Consider the following 19,224-nt stretch of genomic DNA (forward strand, 5'->3'; position numbering starts at 1 on the left):
GGGACTTGGCTAAATAAGTTGTGGTATGTTATTGTGATAGGATATGGCTGTGCTGTAAGAAATGATCGTATTAATTTTGGGAAAACATGGAAAGTGTTCTGTAAAATGAAGAAGAGTGAAATGAGCAGAGCCAAGAAAACATTGTATAAAGAACAGCAATACTGTTTGAAGAGTAAATGAGAATTACTAAGCTATTCTGAGTTATATGAATATTCAAATCAACTCCAAAGGACATGAAAGATGATGCTATCTACCTCTAGACAAAAAACTGCTGTATAAAAGTGTGGGAGAAATTGGTCTCCTCTTCATAAAGATGAGAATTCTTTTGAATGTGAGAAAACTAAACTGGCCTTGAATGTATATCAGGATTTTTTATTTTACAAGCCTGTAAATTTGACAGATTAAAATTGTTTTCCTAAAGAGATAGTAAGTGGCTTGAGGACTGAGTGAAATAACAAAGGTGCCTGCGGGAAAGAGTGAAATGAAAACTTCCAGAAGAGCTGACTGGACTGAGACCCAAGGGAGTCTGGCCTCTCGCAGAGTTTAACCCAGACTTTTATAATTTTGCCTGCTCCCTGGCCAGCATAGAAGGGTCAGGACAGTTGGGCAAAGGGGAAAATCCCTCCCCACTCTCCCTGATTGAGGTCAAGTAATAGCTGGAAGCTGGAGAGGGGGATGGGGTGGGAAGAGCTGAGGTTGCTCTTATCTTGGTGAATTTACATTTAACTTTTGAATTACTCTGCATAATATGAGGCAGTTCATACGTGATTAGGGCCCAGGCTGCCAGGGGGAGTCCACAGAAACCTCAGACAGGCACAAATAATATTTTCTTACCATGAAAAACTAGACAGATATTTTTCTTACAGAGCTATGTATTGCATAGTTGCACATACATATCTGTATCAAATGTTGGCCTTCCAGTGTGTTGTTGGGAAGGGAGGGAGAGAAACAGCTTGAAACTCATAATAAAATTGGAACTCATGTAACAAAAAAAAAAACTTCAATTGAAAAATGAATTGTTTTAGAGATGCCAATGTCTAAGGAACAGTGAGCAGTTGGTGGTGCAGGTGTAGAGCTCAAGAGCTAAGGTAAGATATGTAGATAAGATATGTAGTCATCTGAGCATAGAAATAATTAAACCTATGGGAACCGAGGAGTTCATTTAGAGAATATATAGATAAAAGAGGAACTGCATCTGAGCTATGGTTAAAGGAAAGTGCTTTAGGGATAATGATCCAGCAAAACAAGACTGGGAAAAAAGTTGAGTCAAAGAAATTCCAGAGAGGTGTCTCAAGAAACTCCAGTGCAGAGAGAATATGCAGGTTTGGGTGTTGGCAGCTGTGTCAAATGTTACAGGAAGGTCAAAAAAGATGAGAATTTAGAAAAGGTTGCATGAAATATGAAAAGAGATAATGATAGCTAGAAAGAAAACAGTTTCCATTGAGTGATTAGGTCAGAAGGAAGCAGATTGCAAAGGGGTAAGGAAGGAGAAATGAAAGCAATAATTTTTTTTAAGAATTTGAGAAAAGTAGGAGAGGAACAGAATGGTATCAGTGAGTTAGGGTTTTTTTTATGGGTGCAGAAGGTGTCAGTATGTTTGTAGACATTAAGGAAGCAGCTTGGGGGTGGTTAAAAATCAGGGAATGAGTGTCAGGGCATTCTTTAGGAAAAGATGGGGGAAATTTTACCCCTAAACTTAGCCTTCCCTAAAACACGGGTTCTTGTTAATTTTCCCAGTTATCTTTGAAGTCATTTAAAAAATTTTAACTCTCATCCTCTTATCACCATCCTAAGTTATAGAAACCTTACTTTTGTTTGTTTTGTGGTTTTTGGAAGGCAATGAGGTTAAGTGACTTGCCCAGGGTCACATAGCCAGGTAATTATTAAGTGTCTGAGGGCAGATTTAAACTCAGATCTTCCTGACCAGGGCCAGTGCTCTTATTCACTGTGCCACCTAGCTGCTCCTTTTTTATGTAAATTTTAAATGAGAAGAATAGAGGGTTAGCATCATTAGACAATTTTGCATTCTTGTGTTCAGGGAATGCACTTTTTACAATTTAGTTACTTAATCTCTTGGGAAACGAGATTATTTTGCCAAAACAAAATATATGTTACGTAAGAAAAGCTAATTAAGACCATGATAATAGTTCCTAATAAACTATGCTGATGGTGAAGTAATTAAAACCATAGAAAATTTTATGGGCATTATCTTCCATACCACAACTATAAATGGGAAGAAATAGAAAACTAGACAGCTGGATCTGATAAACATAACAAGGTTTATCCTTGGTTCAGGGTGTGTGTGGTTTCCAAGATCGGAAACATGGACATAAAAATTTTTGATCCTTCCTTTATACCAGAAAAGTTTGAATTTTTTATTTTTCTTTTATGGATTTTTTTATACTTATCATTCCCCTATTGTAAAATTTGGGTTGATATTATACCATACTATATGTTAATTTTATGCATTTCAGGGTTTCTTAACTTTTACTGTTTCTCATGTTGTTTCTGCTATCCTTCAAGTATCACCTGTGGCTTCTACAAAACTCCCCAAAAGTTCTCATTTAATTTCTTATGCCATCCCACTATATAGTGAAACCAGACTGGGGAAATCAGAAATATGGAAGGGATAACTTGCTTTAAGTGGTTTGTTTTTTTTTAAGTTAGCACAGTTTCGTTTCATGGGTTTTATCATACTCCTCCCAGAGAGTTGTCCTATAGACAGTAGAATTTTTAATGGCAAAAAAAGGGGTTGGGGGATGGAGGGCTTACTTGATCAGTGCATTGAAAAGTGTGGGAATATAATACTTGAGGATCTCTCAATTTTTTAATGGAGTGTGGGATTGTCGTTTCTCTTCTTTGAGACCATGTTCTTCATACTTATTCACTTTTGATTTTTTTTGTGCTGCTTTGTATTTTTATAGTCATTGTGTTACTCATTTTGTTCTGTATCAGTTCGTGTAGATTATTTCCATGAGTCTCTGTATTTATCACACTCATTTTTTTCTTTTTCCCCATACTCATTTCTTATAACACATTAATAATCCATTATATTCATGTATCACAATTTGTTTAGTGATTGCCCATTTGATGGGCATCATTTTTTTTCTAATTCATTGCTATCATAAAAGTGCTGCTATACTGTATCTTATGGTGGTTCAAAGAATTGGAAATTGAGAAGATGTCTGTCATTTAGGGAAAAAGTTATGAGTGTGATGGAATACTGTGGTGCTGCTTGTAAGAAATGACAAGCAGGATAGTTTCAGAAAAAACTACATGAATTGATACAAAGTAAAGTTAGTGAAACTAGAAAAACATTGTATACAATAATAGCAATAATGAAAAGATGATCAATTGTGACTTAGTTACTCTGATTAATATGTGGCTCTACTAAGACAATTCTAAAGGATTCATGATGAAAAATGCTATCCGTATCTAGTGAGAGAACTTATAAATTAAGTGCAGATTGAAGTATAATTTTTTTACCTTTTTTAAAAAAACCTTTTATCAAAACATGGAATATATATTGCCTAATTTCACGTTTGATATGTAATTGGCTTTTTCAGTGGGTAGGGGAGAGATTGAAGGGAAGCATGGAATTAGGAACTAATTTTTTTCAATGAAGGTTAAAATGATTTTTTTCAAGTATTGCTATAAATATTTTGGTGTATATTTAAGACTTTTTTTTAGGTTTTTGCAAGGCAAACGGGGTTAAGTGGCTTGCCCAAGGCCACACAGCTAGGTAATTATTAAGTGTCTGAGACCGGATTTGAACCCAGGTACTCCTGACTCCAGGGCCGGTGCTTTATCCACTGGGCCACCTAGCCACCCCCAAGACTGTTTTCTTAGTAAGAAACCTAGTAAATGGATTCTCTGGATCATTTTAGTAATTGTATTTATGTGATTCCAGATATCTTCCAAAATGGTTTATTTATTTTATTTACATATATATATATATATATATATATATATATATATATATGTACAGCTTCACTAGTAATCCACAGAGGGGTGGCTAGGTGGCCCAGTGGATAAAGCACCGGCCCTGGAGTCAGGAGTACCTGGGTTCAAATCCGGTCTCAGACACTTAATAATTACCTAGCTGTGTGGCCTTGGGCAAGCCACTTAACCCCGTTTGCCTTGCAAAAACCTAAAAAAAAACCAACTACACTAGTAATCCACAACTTTTCCAACAAACTATTTGTATCTTTTGTCCTCTTTGAGAGTTTGCAGATTGTAAGGTGAAAAAGCTTCAGAGTTGTTTTATGTTGCATTTTTCTTAGTAGTGAGTGATTCAGAGTATTCTTTCATGTTGGTGGTAGTTAGTTAATAGCTTACAATTATCCTTCTGAGAAATGTTGTTTATATCTTGTGGCCACTTTTGGGGAATGGTTTTGAGTTTTACATATAATCTTAATTGTTTATCTATCTTGGATATTAAATTAGACAAAATTATTAATGAAATTGCAGTTCACTTTCCTCATCTGTAAAATGGGGACTGGGATTGATTAGATAAGGGTTTTTTTGAGTTTTTTTTTTTAGGTTTTTGCAAGGCAAACGGGGTTAAGTGGCTTGCCCAAGGCCACACAGCTAGGTAATTATTAAGTGTCTGAGGCCGGATTTGAACCCAGGTACTCCTGACTCCAGGGCCGGTGCTTTATTCACTGGGCCACCTAGCTGCCCTATTAGATAAGTTTTTGAAGGTTTCTTTCTAGTTTGAATTCCATAGTCTGGGCCCTTTATAACCTGAAAGAAGCTACATGAAAGTTACAAACATCTTGAAAATGAATGATGTTGGAGAAAGAAATTTATTGGGTATTGCAACAAGGTCTTATGGAATAATTGTTGATACCATTAAAATACTGTTGAATAGTAGTATTGCTTGTCATAAAGATGATCCTGGGTCTAAAGCTAGGAAGACTGTGACTCATTCTGTGCTTTTATTTTACAAATAAGGAAATTCATTCCCAGAAAAATTGTTACTTGCTAAAAATAAGTTCATACAGATAGTAAGTGATAGAATTGAAGTCAATCTCTTATTCTAAATATATTGTATTTTCCACCATAACAAACTACCTCTGGAGTGGGAAGATTTTGTTTTCAGCGATTTATAATGCAAGTTAGTTTTTTGATTGCGAATTTCACTTTCTATCCATTACTACTTTTTGCCTCCTCACTTACATGCATTATACCTTTTAGTGTTATATCAACTACTCAAAGAACAATTCAAAATCACAAACTATTGCAAAACTTGTAAAGGAAATAATCCTAATTCAATTAGTGATGCAAATGGTTTTGAAATCTGAATCAGGGAAAGAAAAATAGAGAAAAAAATTATCCTTAATATTGATGCAAAAAGTTTAAAGAACATACTAGCAAACAGGAAAGTAATCAAAAAATGGTTTGACATTATGACCAAGTAGGATTTATACTAGGAATGCAGGATTGATTGAATATTAAGGAAATTATGCTTGTCATAGGCTATGTAAATAACTAGAACAAGCAAAGGTGTGCTGTTATTGAAGATTCGGAAAAACCTTTTAACCAAATAAATCCATATTTATTAAGAAAAGAAAAAGCTAGGCACTTAATTAGTATGGTCAACTTAATTAGTATGATCAAGAGTCAGTATTAGCATATATAATAAGGGAGATGCTCCAATTTGAACGGAGTAAAAAATGTCTCACTATCAATATTATTTGACATAAGACACCAAAGACTAGCTATGGCATTTACAAGAAATGGAAGTTGAGGGAATTATCATAGGTAAATAGGAAATGAAATTATTGGGTTTTTTGCAGCTAATATAACTGTCTGTATTTCAGTACCCTAGAATCAGCTAAAATTAATTGAAACAATAGCTTAAAGAAAAGCATTAGGATGAAGAATCAATGTATGCAAATCATTAGTCTTTTATATATGACCAACAAAAATCCAGCAGGAAGAAATTTGGAAATTCCATTCAGAATATCTGCAAAATGCATAAAATATTTAGATATCAAAAAACTGACACAGAGAACCATTCATTGCTCATAGTTGCACAATGCCAAAAATAGTAAAGGCTGACAGTGCTAATTAATTTATTCAGTACTATTGCAAATAACAGCATTAGTTTAGAAGAGTGAAAATTATAAAAGTTATTTTTTAAGAAAAAGGTAAAATCTTGAGGGAAATTTAAGATAGGAGGAATGAAAGGGAAGACTACTTAAAGTATTTGGAACCCACAAAAACATTTGAAAAGTGACACATATAGCATACTTAGGCATTGAACTCAAATACCTCAACACTTGGAATAAAGTCAGTAATATTTGGCAAAAATTGCTGGGAAAACAGGAAAGCAGTGGCAGAAATTAGGTTTAGAAGACTTACGCTATATATTGCAATAAGTTCTAAATAGATATGTGATTTAGATTCTTTCAAAAGTCGTATAACCATCACAGGAACAAGTATGAAAATGCATTTTGCAGCTATAGATGAGAGATCATGACCAGAAAAGGAATTTGGAGAATCAAAGGAGGCCAAAATTTTTTTTTTATTATGTAAAATTAAAGAGCTTTTTGAAGTAAGGTGGGGCCTTCTCATAATAAGAAAATTCCAGACTGTGAAGCCATCCCCAGGCTTCAGACACTAATGGAGCTAGAAAGCTAAAAATGATGGGAGAAGGCAACCATTCAGGGTACGCTTGAGTGATAATAGAGGTTTTAAGAGTGGGCTGTGAGAATTGATGAAATGGATTGATCCAAGCAAGGAACTTGGTCATAATGTGAGATTTGAGTTATGTCTGTAGTTTTGAATGCTTTAGATAAGTTCACTTATCTTGGTGATGATGATGATGATGATGATGATGATGATGGTGTTATTGATATTTTCTCACCCCCTCAAAGAAGACCATGACATCTAGGGAGATGATGCTATGACAAACAAGTGAATTGGATTTGAGTGAGGGGAGTGTTATGTGACTTAACTCTGTTTTCCAGTGTCCTGACATGAATCAGGGTAACTGGAGATGGCCCTGGATGTGAGGCATTTAGGGTAAAGTGACTTGTCCAGGGTCACACACTTGTAAGTGTCAAATATATGAGGCTAGATTTGAATTCTTCCCTACTGACGCCAAGACCAGTGCTCTACCTACTGGGATCACCTAGCTGCCCAGTATATCTTGGCAGTATACTTTCTAGGGAGATGAGGTTGACACATGGAGTGCAGAGAGCTCAGTGTTTGGGAGATAGTGTGGTAAACAAGACTGTTTACCAAAATGAAGGTATACAGAGTGATTGTATGCTTGTGAAACTTGTACGATTTACCAGCACCATGCCTGGAAACTATATCATTTCCATTTAAATTGTCCTAGGATGGTTCTGAAGTTCACCTGGCAGGAGAAGATACCAGACACTGAGATCCTTTCTTAAGCTAAACTGCCTAGCATTCAAACATTCCTCCAAAGAAGGCAGATAAATTGCCCCCAAAAAATTATTTTATGGACAACTCACACAGGGCAAACACTCATAACGGCATCAGAAAAAGTTATAAGGATGCTTTCACTGTCTTTTAAGAACTTTGGGATTGATAGTGCTGCATATGAGATACTGCATGGAGCCTCCCAGCATGCCGTCATCAGAGAGGGTGCTATTCACTCTGAGCATTATGAAATTGAAGTAGCTCATAGAAAATAAGAAATGCGCAACTTTAGAGATCCTACCCCAATGGTTCATGGACTATGCCCAGCCTGTGATAGAGCAAATATTAAGAGCTTGTATTGATTTGATCAGCCACATTCATACTTACTCTAACTTATGTCTTATTGGTCTTCTTCAGTAATGAAGATAGGAATGAACCAATGTCTGTAGATATTTTATACACACTGTCCACAGCAGAATTCATTGTCTTTCACTAAATATTCTCCCATTTGTAGCTAGTCATTTAGGCTTGCAACTTTTCTGATAATCATTCCTACCTCTGATTAATCTTCAGTCCTTCCTTCCCTACTAACTACTCCACTCCTGTTAGTTGTCATCCTATATCTCTTCTTTTTGTGGTTAAATTTCTTTGAGAAGTTCCTTTCTTCTCACTCCCTTCTTTACTCTGTGGTCTCATAATTCAATCAAGTGCTCTCTCCAAAATTTCCAATGATCTCTTATTTGCTAAATCTACTGATATTTTCTCAGGCCTCATACTTTTTGGCTTCTCTGCATCCTTTAACACTGTTGTTCACTTTTTTTCCCTTATTACTGTATTCTCTTTTTATGTTTTCACAACTCCTACCTATCAGATAATTCTTGGCACAGGTTCTTTTACTTATACTGACATTGAGTGTCTCTCCTATGCTCCTTTATGAGTAATAATCTCCTTCCTATTTATTTACTAATCTCATTAGCTCCCATGGATTCAATCTCTGCTAATGACTCTCAAGTAAATCTTCTTGTCCAGCTCCAACTTCTCTCCAGAGGACCAGTCTTGCATATACAACTACCTGTTACACCCTTTGAAATAGATCAGTTCCAAAGACATAGTAAACTTAACATGTCCCATTATCTTAACCCCAAAAAACCCTTACTGCTTTCTAAAATTCCTATTACTGTTTCAGATGCCACCATCCTTCCAATACCCCGGGTTCATAAATATGGTATCATCCTACAATCCTTACTCTTTCTCACCCTCCTATTTCCTGCTTTTGAAACTATCTCACATTGTCCTTCTTAAACTTCGAACACCATCATGCAGAACTTCATTACTTCAGAACTCGACTATGGAAATAGTTTATTGGCCCATCTGGCTGCGTGTTTCTTTTCTATCTTACTCAATTCTCAATGATCTTCCTGAAAATGCAGGCCTGATCTTAACTCTCCTATGCAATTGACTCCAGTGATTCTGTATTCATTGCCTCTAGGAACAGATATAAAATCTTCTGTTTGTCTTTTAAAGCCCCGATAGATAACCTGATCCTTTTCTAGTTTTCTCCTGCCTTGCTCTGTGTGTATTCTACAATCCTCAGACACTCTCTACAATCCTGCTCTACAAGCCTCACTCTCTACTTTGACTGTCTTCTTTACTTGTAACGCTTTTCCTTCTCACCTCTTCCTCTGGCTTCATAGACTTCTCTAAGTCTCAGTTAAAGTCCTACCATCTGCATGAAGGCAATCCCCCTCAATCATAGTGTCTTTTCTTTGAAATTACCTTCAGCTTGTCCTGTCTAGAGCTTGTTTTTGTATAGCCATTGGCACTGGGAACTCCTTTTAGATCAGGGATTTTTTTCCCCTTTTGTATCTCTATCTCTTAGCATAGTTCCTAGCATGTTGTAGGTGCTTTATCAATGCTAGTTGACTAACTTCATGGGCACTTATGAAATTCATATAAGATATGCCACAAAAATCATTGGAAAGGATCAGCTAGTCCCTTCTAGATGTAACTTTGTCATAAAAATCCAGGAAAGAATATAAAATTTTTAGAAGTTAATGTTAGTTACAAAAGCATGTTTAATTATATCTACTTTGATGGGTGGGGGGCATGTAGACTATAGATAGCAGAAATTAAGGAGAGAAATTAAAGGCAGTTGGGAATTGACCACCCTGAGGAGATTATCAGTAAAGAAGAGTCAAGGGGCAGGAGAGTTTATTTGGGGGATCATGCTTCCCAAGAGCAGACTGGTTCCCCAAAGAAAGATCAAAGCTCAACTGAGTACTTACTTAATATCTCTCTTCTTCAGGGGGCAGCTTGATGGCACAGTGGACAGAGCACTGGCCCTGGATCAGGGTCAAATCTGGCCTCAGGCACCTAATAATTGCCTAGCTGTATGACCTTGGGCAAGTCACTCAACCCCATTGCCTTAAATAAATAAAATAAATATCTCTCTATCTCTAGTCTTCCTCTGTAAAATAGATGCTAGCTATCTTGGTTATTGTGTATTCAATGATGCAGAAGTCATTTGAAAAGGCTTTGATCTTAGAAGGGATATGATCTAATCTGTACTACAAGAATTATTAGTCTGACAGCAGTGTTGAAGGATGGAATAGAGCAGGATTAGCAGTGGGGCTAAAGGACAAATCAAAGGATGCAGAGTTAGATGTGACAAAATTGCACAATTCAATGCTAATGACAGGATAGGAGTAGAAACTAGACATGTCATTTTCTTAGTATAGAGAAGTCCTGGTTTGAGGAAATGGGCTGAAGTTATTTGCTAGGGTCAGAGACAGTATGGGTAAAAATCTGTCACAGGACTTAAATATTCTATGGTCCAAGGCCAGCTTTTCATCCCCTATCCCATGCTACTTCTCTACTGACAGGAATCAGGAAGTCAGAAAAATGAGCAGAGCTGTATGTAGAAGATAATTCATGTGTAATATAGGTAAGCAGTGATAGAGCTCTAATAAATTAGAATTAGAATGCCGGTAGAATAGAAAACTTAAAGAGACTTAAGTGATGACAAGCAAATGCAAAAAAAAAAAAAACAAGCTAAGAATGGGAATAAAAAGTAGACATGGTATGTTTGGATGATTAAAAAATGTTTTTCAACTTTAACTTTGCCTTATAGACATTGCTGCAGTATGCAGGCAACAGGAATACATCAGAACACATGGCGTGCCTTCTGGAAGTATATCGACTCTCAATCCAGAGCTTTGCCAGTGCTCGGCCATATTTAACTACTGAATGTGAAGATGTTCTCCTCGTTCTGGGCAGATTAGTACTGTAAGTTTTCAAAAATAATTCACACTTTTATTAAATGAGTTATTTGTTACATCTATAGTTTATCAGTCTTTTTGTTCATTACCTTCTGTTTCTCTGTGATTTAATTTTTACATCATTATTGTTAAGTTCTATTATTAAATATCATTGTCTGACTTAAATCTTTTGGGGGTTTTTTTGGTTGTTTGTTTTTTTTTTTTGCAAGGCAGTGGGGTTAAGTGACTTGACTTATGGTCACACACATTAAGTGGCTGAGGTTGGATTTGAACTGTGGTCCTCCTAACTTTAGGGCTGGTGCTCTCTATCCATTGCATCACCTACCTGCTCCTTGGTTTATATCTTTGACTCAAATTTTCTCTCTAATAAGATTTTAGTTTTTTAATAATAGTGAATATCATGGTTTACTGGTGAAAAGTAAACTACATTTTAAAAAAAGAAAAAAAGGTATTTAGTTAAGCAAAATATTGTTGAAAGTACTGAAATATGAAGAAAGACAGCCTGCTGTGGAAAACCCTTAGTCTGGGATCAGATTTGAGTTCAGATCTTGTCTGTTACTTATTACTTGTGTGACCTTGGTCAAATTATTTGACCTTTCTTGCCTTTATTGCCCTTCTATATAAAAATGAAGGAGTTGGACTCTTTGATCAATAGATCCTTTTCTACTCTAAATCTGTAATCTTATGATTAAATGAAAAAGGAATGATTGAAAAGAGATAAGAATTAATCATACATAGGTACTTGGTTCCCTGATGGAGATTGGAACTCTTCTACCCCTTTAGTGGATGGTTTCTTAAGTCACTGTTACTCCATCTTTCCTACCTCAAAGAGTTACCTGGTCACCAACCCACCAACCTGTTGATAAACTTTTGTTCTTTTAGATGACCACAACTGATAGTCTCTTTCAGGAGCCCTACTAGAAACATTTCCAGTTTGATAGGTCCTGCTAGAATTTTTGTTTTACTGCAACAGAATTGGAAAATTTAGAGTCAATTTCTTAGTATAAGATGTTGAAATAGAATTTTCATGGATGATTATGTCAAAAATAACATTGTAATGCTGGAGAATGTAAGGCTAGAAATTCATCATAATGTTTGAGAAGATAAAGAATTAAATAAAGATTTAAGGTCAAGTAAGGGGTGGGCAGCTAGGTGGCGCAGTTGATAGTTCACCGGCCCTGGAGTCAGGAGTATCTGAGTTCAAATCTGGCCTCAGACACTTAATAATTACTTAGTTGTGTGGCCTTGGGCAAGCCACTTAACCCCATTGCCTTGCAAAAAAACCTAAAAAAAAAAGTTAAAAAAATAAAGTCAAGTAAGAATTTCAGTAAAAATAAATAATATATCTATGGTGTCATTAATGTGTTGATGCTTTTCTAGAGTCATTAGTATATGTGGGGAAAATTGGTAAAGATTTAGTGTTCTGGATAACTCAAATAATTTGTGTTCAAAGGATCTTAAAATAATTCTTGTATTATAGTTTGTTTACTTATGTTTCAGAAGAACATTATGTAATTATCAGTGGTGCTTTTTATTAATGTTGTATAGGATGTATTTGTGTTGGCTTTTTTAGATTTAATAACCTTGAAATGAGAAATCATTCAGTTATACAGATTAGATAGCATAGAAAAAAGTCTGCCCTAAAGGGGTCATCTATTGTAATAGAGTATATCTATTTAAAAGATTATTCAGAATGATTTTAACATGACTGTCACTTTTTCTTTAGATTTATAGGTTTACTTCTTGAGGCTGTTCATTTGCTCTTCAGTTATTTTGTTGGGGTAAACTGCCACCAGATGAATGGTGTAGTGCCTTGGTAATGACTAAGTGGTTGGAACTTTATGCATATCTGAAAAAAAGCTATTTTTTAAAAAATCCTACCCTAATACCAGAGTAAAGTAGTAAGTATTTAGGTTTGGGCCAATATCTCTTTCAGTTCATCGTCGGTGTTTCCACTGCTTAGTCTCACTCTTTTCATTTTATAATGAATGTAGCACTTTGGAAAAAGAATGTCCTCTTACTCAGTACAGTTCCATGAAGGTAGCATTATTATTATTATTATCATTATCATTATCATTGCTTTACAATTGTAGAAGTTGAAGCTTAGAAAAGTTTAATCATTTCCTATTGTCACAGTTACTAACTGGGAGAGTCAGCACTTGAAATTGGCCAATCTGGCTTCAAATTCAATAACTTATAAAAATGGATACTATGCATTAATGGGCTCTTATGTGGCTTGAAGTACATTATCTCATTTGATCTTACATCTCCTCTGTGAAGTAGATATTGCAGATATAAAAATCTTCCTTTTACAGCTGCCAAAATTTTCAGTATTTTATAATTAGTTAAATGGATTATTTCAAGGCTACAGATTTATTAATGAAAGATCCAATATTTGAACTTTTCTGACTTCAAATTCAGTGTTCTTTCTTCTACTCCATGCTACCTTTCTGTAATCATTCTTGAATCTTTTCAACTTACCTTGAATGCAGTTCTTCCCAAGATGCTTCCAGTTCAGAACAGTTTTCCATCAAAAGTCCTTTTTAGGAGTAGTTGCCAGGTATTTTCATTGTCTGAAGTTGGAATTTTTTACCTGTTGTGCACCCTTCACTGCATTCATTCTTTCATTTATTCAACAACCATTTATCAAGAGTCTGCTTCATGGTAGTTTCTATGATAGGTGCTATGACTACTGAAAGAAATGATATTAGTAATCAATGATTTGAGGAGATCCAGAGTTCTCCCTTTTTCTAAAGTTCTCATTACAAAAGTCTTTATCTTGAAGGACATTAATGATAATGAGATATCCTATTAATACTTCTCCATCTTAGTCAGTCCCCCACCCATACAAACATACATTTGGGGAAGATGGGATGAGTTTCTGTTTTGCCCAGATGGGAAGTATAATGGACACTCACTGACCCAACTCCATTGCTTAAATTTAACCTTATTTCCAACACCTCAAAAAGTTGTCTTCAACATAATATTCTGGTTAACCATTGCTACTGGGAAAACCCAATTTTTTAAGGTTTTTGCAAGGCAAATGGGGTTAAGTGGCTTGCCCAAGGCCACACAGCTAGGTAATTATTAAGTGTCTGAGACTGGATTTGAACCCAGGTACTCCTGATTCCCACCTAGCTGCCCTGGAAAACCCAATTCTTAACCCTACTACAGATCAGAACTTATAAATTTGATCCAGCAGGAATCATAGATGTGAGCAACTGCAACTGGACAATATATTTTCTTTATTTTTTAAAATGTGCTTAATATATTTTTTGTATTTTATTTTTCTAATTATATGTAAAGATAGTTTTCAGTACTCTTTTTTTGTAAGATTTTAAGTTCATATTTTTTCCCTCCCTTCCCTTTCCTGTCCCCAAGATGGCAAGTACCCTGATAGAAGAATCAGAACAAAATGAAAAAAAAATGAGAAAGAAAATATTGAAAACCAATTTTAAAAAGTGCATTCAGATTCCATCATTCTTTCTTTTGCTGAGGTTGGATGACACTTGCCATCACAAGTCTTTTGGAATTGTCTTTTATCATTGTATTGATGAGAAGAGCTAAGTCTATCATAGTTATCCTCACACAGTGTTGCTGTAGTTGTGTACAGTGTTCTCCTGGTTCTCCTCATTCCCCATAAGTTCTCATAAGCCTTTCGAATCTTGAGATTTATGAGTTGTGGTACTCCATCACATTCATAGACCATGATTTATTCATTCATTCCCCAACTGATGGACATCTCCTTAGTTTCCAGCTCTTTACAATCACATGAAAAAATTGCTGTCTATATATTTTTTGTACATGTGGATCTTTTTACCTTTTTTATGATTTCTTTTGGATTCAGACCTAGTAGTGGTATTGCTGGATCAAAATCAAAGGATATGCACAGTTTTATTGCCCTTTGGCCTTTGTTCCCATTTGCTCTCCCAAAATGATTGTATCCATTCACAATTCCACCAACAGCATTGGTGTGAAGTTTTCTTTCATCCCCTCCAACATTTACCATTTCTTTTATCATATTAACCAATCTGATAGGTATGAAGTAGTACCTCAGCGTTTCTCATCAAAAATGATTTAGAGCATTTTTATATGACTATATATGCATATATATGTGTATATATATATATATATATATATATATATATATATATACAGAGAGAGAGAGAGCTTTAATTTTTTTCTCAAAATTGCCTTCTCGTATCCAATGATAGTTAATTGAGGATAGACTTGTATTCTTATAAATTTGACTCAATTCTCTGTATATTTTAGAAATAAATCCTTTATCAGAATCACTGAAAAAATTGTTTGCCACCATTCTCCTTTCCTTTTCCTCTTGGTTTCATTGATTTTGTTTGTGCAAAAGTTTTTATATTTAATGTAACCAAAATTATTCATTTTGTATCTCTTTGTTTTGTTTGGTCATAAATTCTTCTCCTCTCCATTGTTCTGATAGATAAATTATTCCTTTTTCTGCTAATTGACTAATTATGTCTAAATCCTGTCCTCTAGTTGTCCAAGGTCACACAGCTAAGTAATGTCTTGAGACCAGATTTAAACTCCAGTTCTCCTAACTCCAGGACCAGTGCTCTATGTACTACACCACCTAACTGCCCCTTCCTGTACTTATTTTGACCATAACTTTGTATAGGATTTGAAATGTTGGTCTATTCCTAGTTTCTGTCATACTATCTTCCAATTTTCCCAGTAGTTTTTATCATAGAGTGAGTTCTTATCCCAGAATCTGGAGTTTTTCAAACCAGTAGATTATTATAGTCATTTATTACTATTTCTTTTGTATCTAATCTATTTGACTGATCCACCAGTCTTTATTTCTGCCAAACCAAACAGTTTTTATGGCTGCCACTTTATAAGAAAGTTTTAGAGCTGGTATGACTAGACTAACTTCTTTTGCATTTTTTTCATTAATTCCCTCGATATTCTCTTGATGAATCTTTAAATTATTAACTATAAAATAATTTTTTTGTAATTTGATTGGTATGACATGAAATAATTAGATTAATTTAGGTAGAATTGTCATTTTTATTAGTTCGACCTACCCATGAGCAATTGACATTTTTCCAACCTATTTTTTTACATCGCTTTTTTTAAACACTACTTTATTTATGAATATATTTTTTTCTTTCTCTTCATCTCTCCTACAAAAAAGGAAGAGGTACTTGGGATGAGTGCATTTATTTTATTTTATTATTATTTTTTTAGGTTTTTTTTTTTTTTTTTTTGCAAGGCAGATGGGGTTAAGTGGCTTGCCCAAGGCCACACAGCTAGGTAATTATTAAGTGTCTGAGGCCGGATTTGTGATCAGGTCAAATAGGGCCAATGCTCTATCCACTGGGCCACCAAGCTGCCCCACATTTATTTCTTAGAAGATAATGTACCTGTTTTGAGTTCCTATTTCTTGTTACTGGTGATTTTGGTTCAGTCACCTAAAAGGAAATGGGCATCTTTACTATGGATCCCGGAATCATTTAAGCAAATCTTGAAAGAGCCTTCTCCCTCTCTAGTGGGCACTTCTTGGTTCTTCAGAGTTAAAGTCCTTTTCCCTAACCTTCTAGGTTTTATAACTCTTTATTCCTACTTAGTAGTAAGGTTCCCAGATTTCCAGTTTTCTAATTATTTCTAAATAAATCTAGGAAGAGAGGAAGACTTTTTAACTTTCTTACTAAATTTGAACTTTATTTTTCATATTCCTGATATTTTCCCAATTAAATTATAAACATTAATAAATTAATTGAAATCCTGGGATATATCTGCTGCTTTATTGTTAATTTGCATTCTTGTTTTAGTCCTAAATACTTATTCATCCTCCTCTCCCCAGTTGTGTCTTCCTGGTGTTTTCCAGGACCTCTTCCTGAGGAAGTGGAGCAGTTTAGAGGCTGAAATTAGCATCATATATGCATCTCTTTTCTTTGCTTGGGCTGTTAGTGCTAACAAAAGTTTTGCCCTTATATTCCTTCCTTTTCTTCAGATCTCCTTCTTGTATAGTTTGTCCTGCAAAAATGAAGATTCTTGAAGAGATTATTGCCACTATGTCTTTGCATATGAAATCAGAAAAGGAAGAGGTTATGAGAAAAAATGAGTAGTTTAGGGGAAGCTGACCCTACAAACAGGGTTAGTATACTTACCCAATGGGCCTGGGACCCCCAAATACCTTCCTCCATAGGACCTGAATTTTGAAACTTGGGGCATTTTTGATGTGCTTCTGGATGAGTCATTTCACTCAAAGATTTTTGTGTGTAAAAATTAGTAAATTAATACCATGGGATCCCAAAAGACCAGTGATTTTGCACACATATACCACTCAGAAATTTTCCCCATTAGTGATCCATTTGGCTTAACAAAGCACTTTAAAAAAAAAAATGCAAATACCCCTGGGAAGGATTAAGGGACTTGGAATACAAACTATGAAACCCTTTGTTTCTTTTTTCCCCCCTCACACTTTTTTTCCTTTCCCCTGTGTACCTAGAATAGAGACTCTCTAGTTCTGGTTAAACATTCAGGTGTTGATTATATCTAGCCTTCTGGATAGAAAACCATTCTGAGAGTCACAAAGGAAGCAGTAAGTCCTTCTCTCCTTGGAGAAAGTCCCTTAGAGCCTTGGTGTGTCTGGCAGCTCTCTGGAGTCTGGAGATTGGAGAGCAGTTTAGATTCAAGTAGAAAAAACATTTTAGGAATTAGGAGCGAATTGGAAAATTTGAAATTTACAAGCATTTTCATCCCACTCCCATCCCCCACCCCCAGTGTCTAATGGCATTTTGCTGGGCATTGAAGGGGAAAAGGCACAAAGAAACAATTCCTCAGAATTGATTTCTTAACAGGTTTGACATGCTATTAAAATAACTTTTTTATTATTGTTAATAAAAATTTTGTGTCAGGCATTGTGCTAAGTATTTTACAATATCCAATTTGAGCCTCACAAAAAACATTTGAGAAGCATATGTTCATATTAGTTGGTAAATTAAGGAAGCTGAGACTTACTTAACAAGTTACATGACTTAACCAAGGTCTCATAAGTTACCTGGACAAAACATTTCATGGAAGAATTTATGCTTTACTAGTTTCTGAAGTGTGATACAAGAGTATAAAATGAGATTTTCCCCCCCTTCATGGAGCCCATTGTCAACATTTATTTTGTGATCATACTAATAGAATATCAACCAGAACTTGAACTACTTTTTTACTGTTATTATCTTTCTTTATTATAGGAGTTGTTTTGAGCTCTTGCTTTCTGTGCCTGAAACTGAACTGCCGTGTGAAGTATGGGTACCTTTTAATCAGTCCATACAGGTGAGTTTTTTTTTATTCATTAGTAAAAGTAACTTGTGGCTTTCCCCTCATTTAATTAAATCAGATAGATCTCAAATATAAAACTATTTAATTTGGCTTTTTAAAGTTAGAATTTGATCCTCCAGATGTTCTGACCAAAGGTACAATCAGTGACTCCTAGGAAACTATGTGAAAAAGTTAAAATTGTCTTAGTTCCATGCCTAAACCAGTAATGTATATAAAGTAAGATTTTATATTTTAAATGTCTAAGAAGTTGTAATATATTCTAATTTTTATCCAGAAGCTTCTTTGGACTAATTCATGTTACAGAAGTGAAAGATCAGAGGTAGCATAAAGTAGTGGAAAGAGTATTGGATTACAACTGAATACAAATTCCCAGGTCTGTTGCTCTTTTGATTTTAGATGCTTTAAAGTTTGCAAAGCACTATACACTCAGAATGGAAATGCTCTTCCCTGCAACATTAACTACTTTTTGGTCATCTCTATTCAACATGTCTAAAATCATCTTTTCCTCCAAACTTCTCTATTTTGTTGAGGGACGTACCTAAGTTTGTCATTCCAAACTTTACCTCCTCCTTCATGCCCTTTGTCTCTTGCTAAGTCTTCCTAATTCTACCCCATAACATCTTTTCTTAAAAAGTTAATTTATTTAAGGCAATGGGGTTAAGTCCTTGCCACCCAGCTAGGCAATTATTAAGTGTCTGAGATAAGATTTGAACTCAAGTCCTCCTGACTCCAGGGCCTGTGCTCTATCCACTGAACCACCTAGCTGCCCCCATATAACATCCTGGCATCCATCACTCCTCACATTCTTGCTCATGAAAACCCATCATTTCAGTTGGAACACTCCCAAGTTCCCACCTGTTATTCTGAGCTTTGGATTATCCAGTTTTCCTTTTATGTAACATAACTTCATCCAGGTCATCATTTTATGCTATTCTAGACTCTGTGTTTACAGGACATCTTTATGTCACTAATGAAACCCTTATGTGTTCCTTTAAAGGGGCGGGGAGCTCTTTGATAGCTATAGCTAATGGACTTCATTGGGAAATGCCTTCCTTCTTCATTTACCTAATGCTTTGTAGATACTCAGGACTATGTGAAGTGGAATAGGAGATAATTTTTTAATAGGGTGATGTCAAGATCTCAGAGTTGAAGGGACTTCTAGGCCATTCTATTTCAATTCTTTCATGGAGAAAGATCTCTGTACTAATAACTCTGACTTATAAAGTGCCTTTAG

At 35.3% G+C, this 19,224-nt stretch overlaps 1 protein-coding gene across 4 annotated transcripts in view; it reads left to right on the top strand.

The window, feature by feature from the left end:
- The window catches only part of RLF (RLF zinc finger), a 145,210-nt gene that overhangs the window by 48,092 nt on the left and 77,894 nt on the right, over positions 1-19,224 (top strand). For 3 of the 4 annotated variants that reach the window (XM_074217633.1, XM_074217631.1, XM_074217634.1), the window contains exons 2-3: positions 10,529-10,683; positions 17,903-17,984. In XM_074217633.1, the coding sequence (XP_074073734.1) occupies positions 10,529-10,683; positions 17,903-17,984 (237 nt within the window). The other variant, XM_074217632.1, reaches the window with a different exon arrangement.

The sequence above is a fragment of the Macrotis lagotis genome, chromosome 1 (genome assembly GCF_037893015.1).
Source record: "Macrotis lagotis isolate mMagLag1 chromosome 1, bilby.v1.9.chrom.fasta, whole genome shotgun sequence".
In the NCBI taxonomy this organism is placed as follows: domain Eukaryota; kingdom Metazoa; phylum Chordata; class Mammalia; order Peramelemorphia; family Peramelidae; genus Macrotis; species Macrotis lagotis.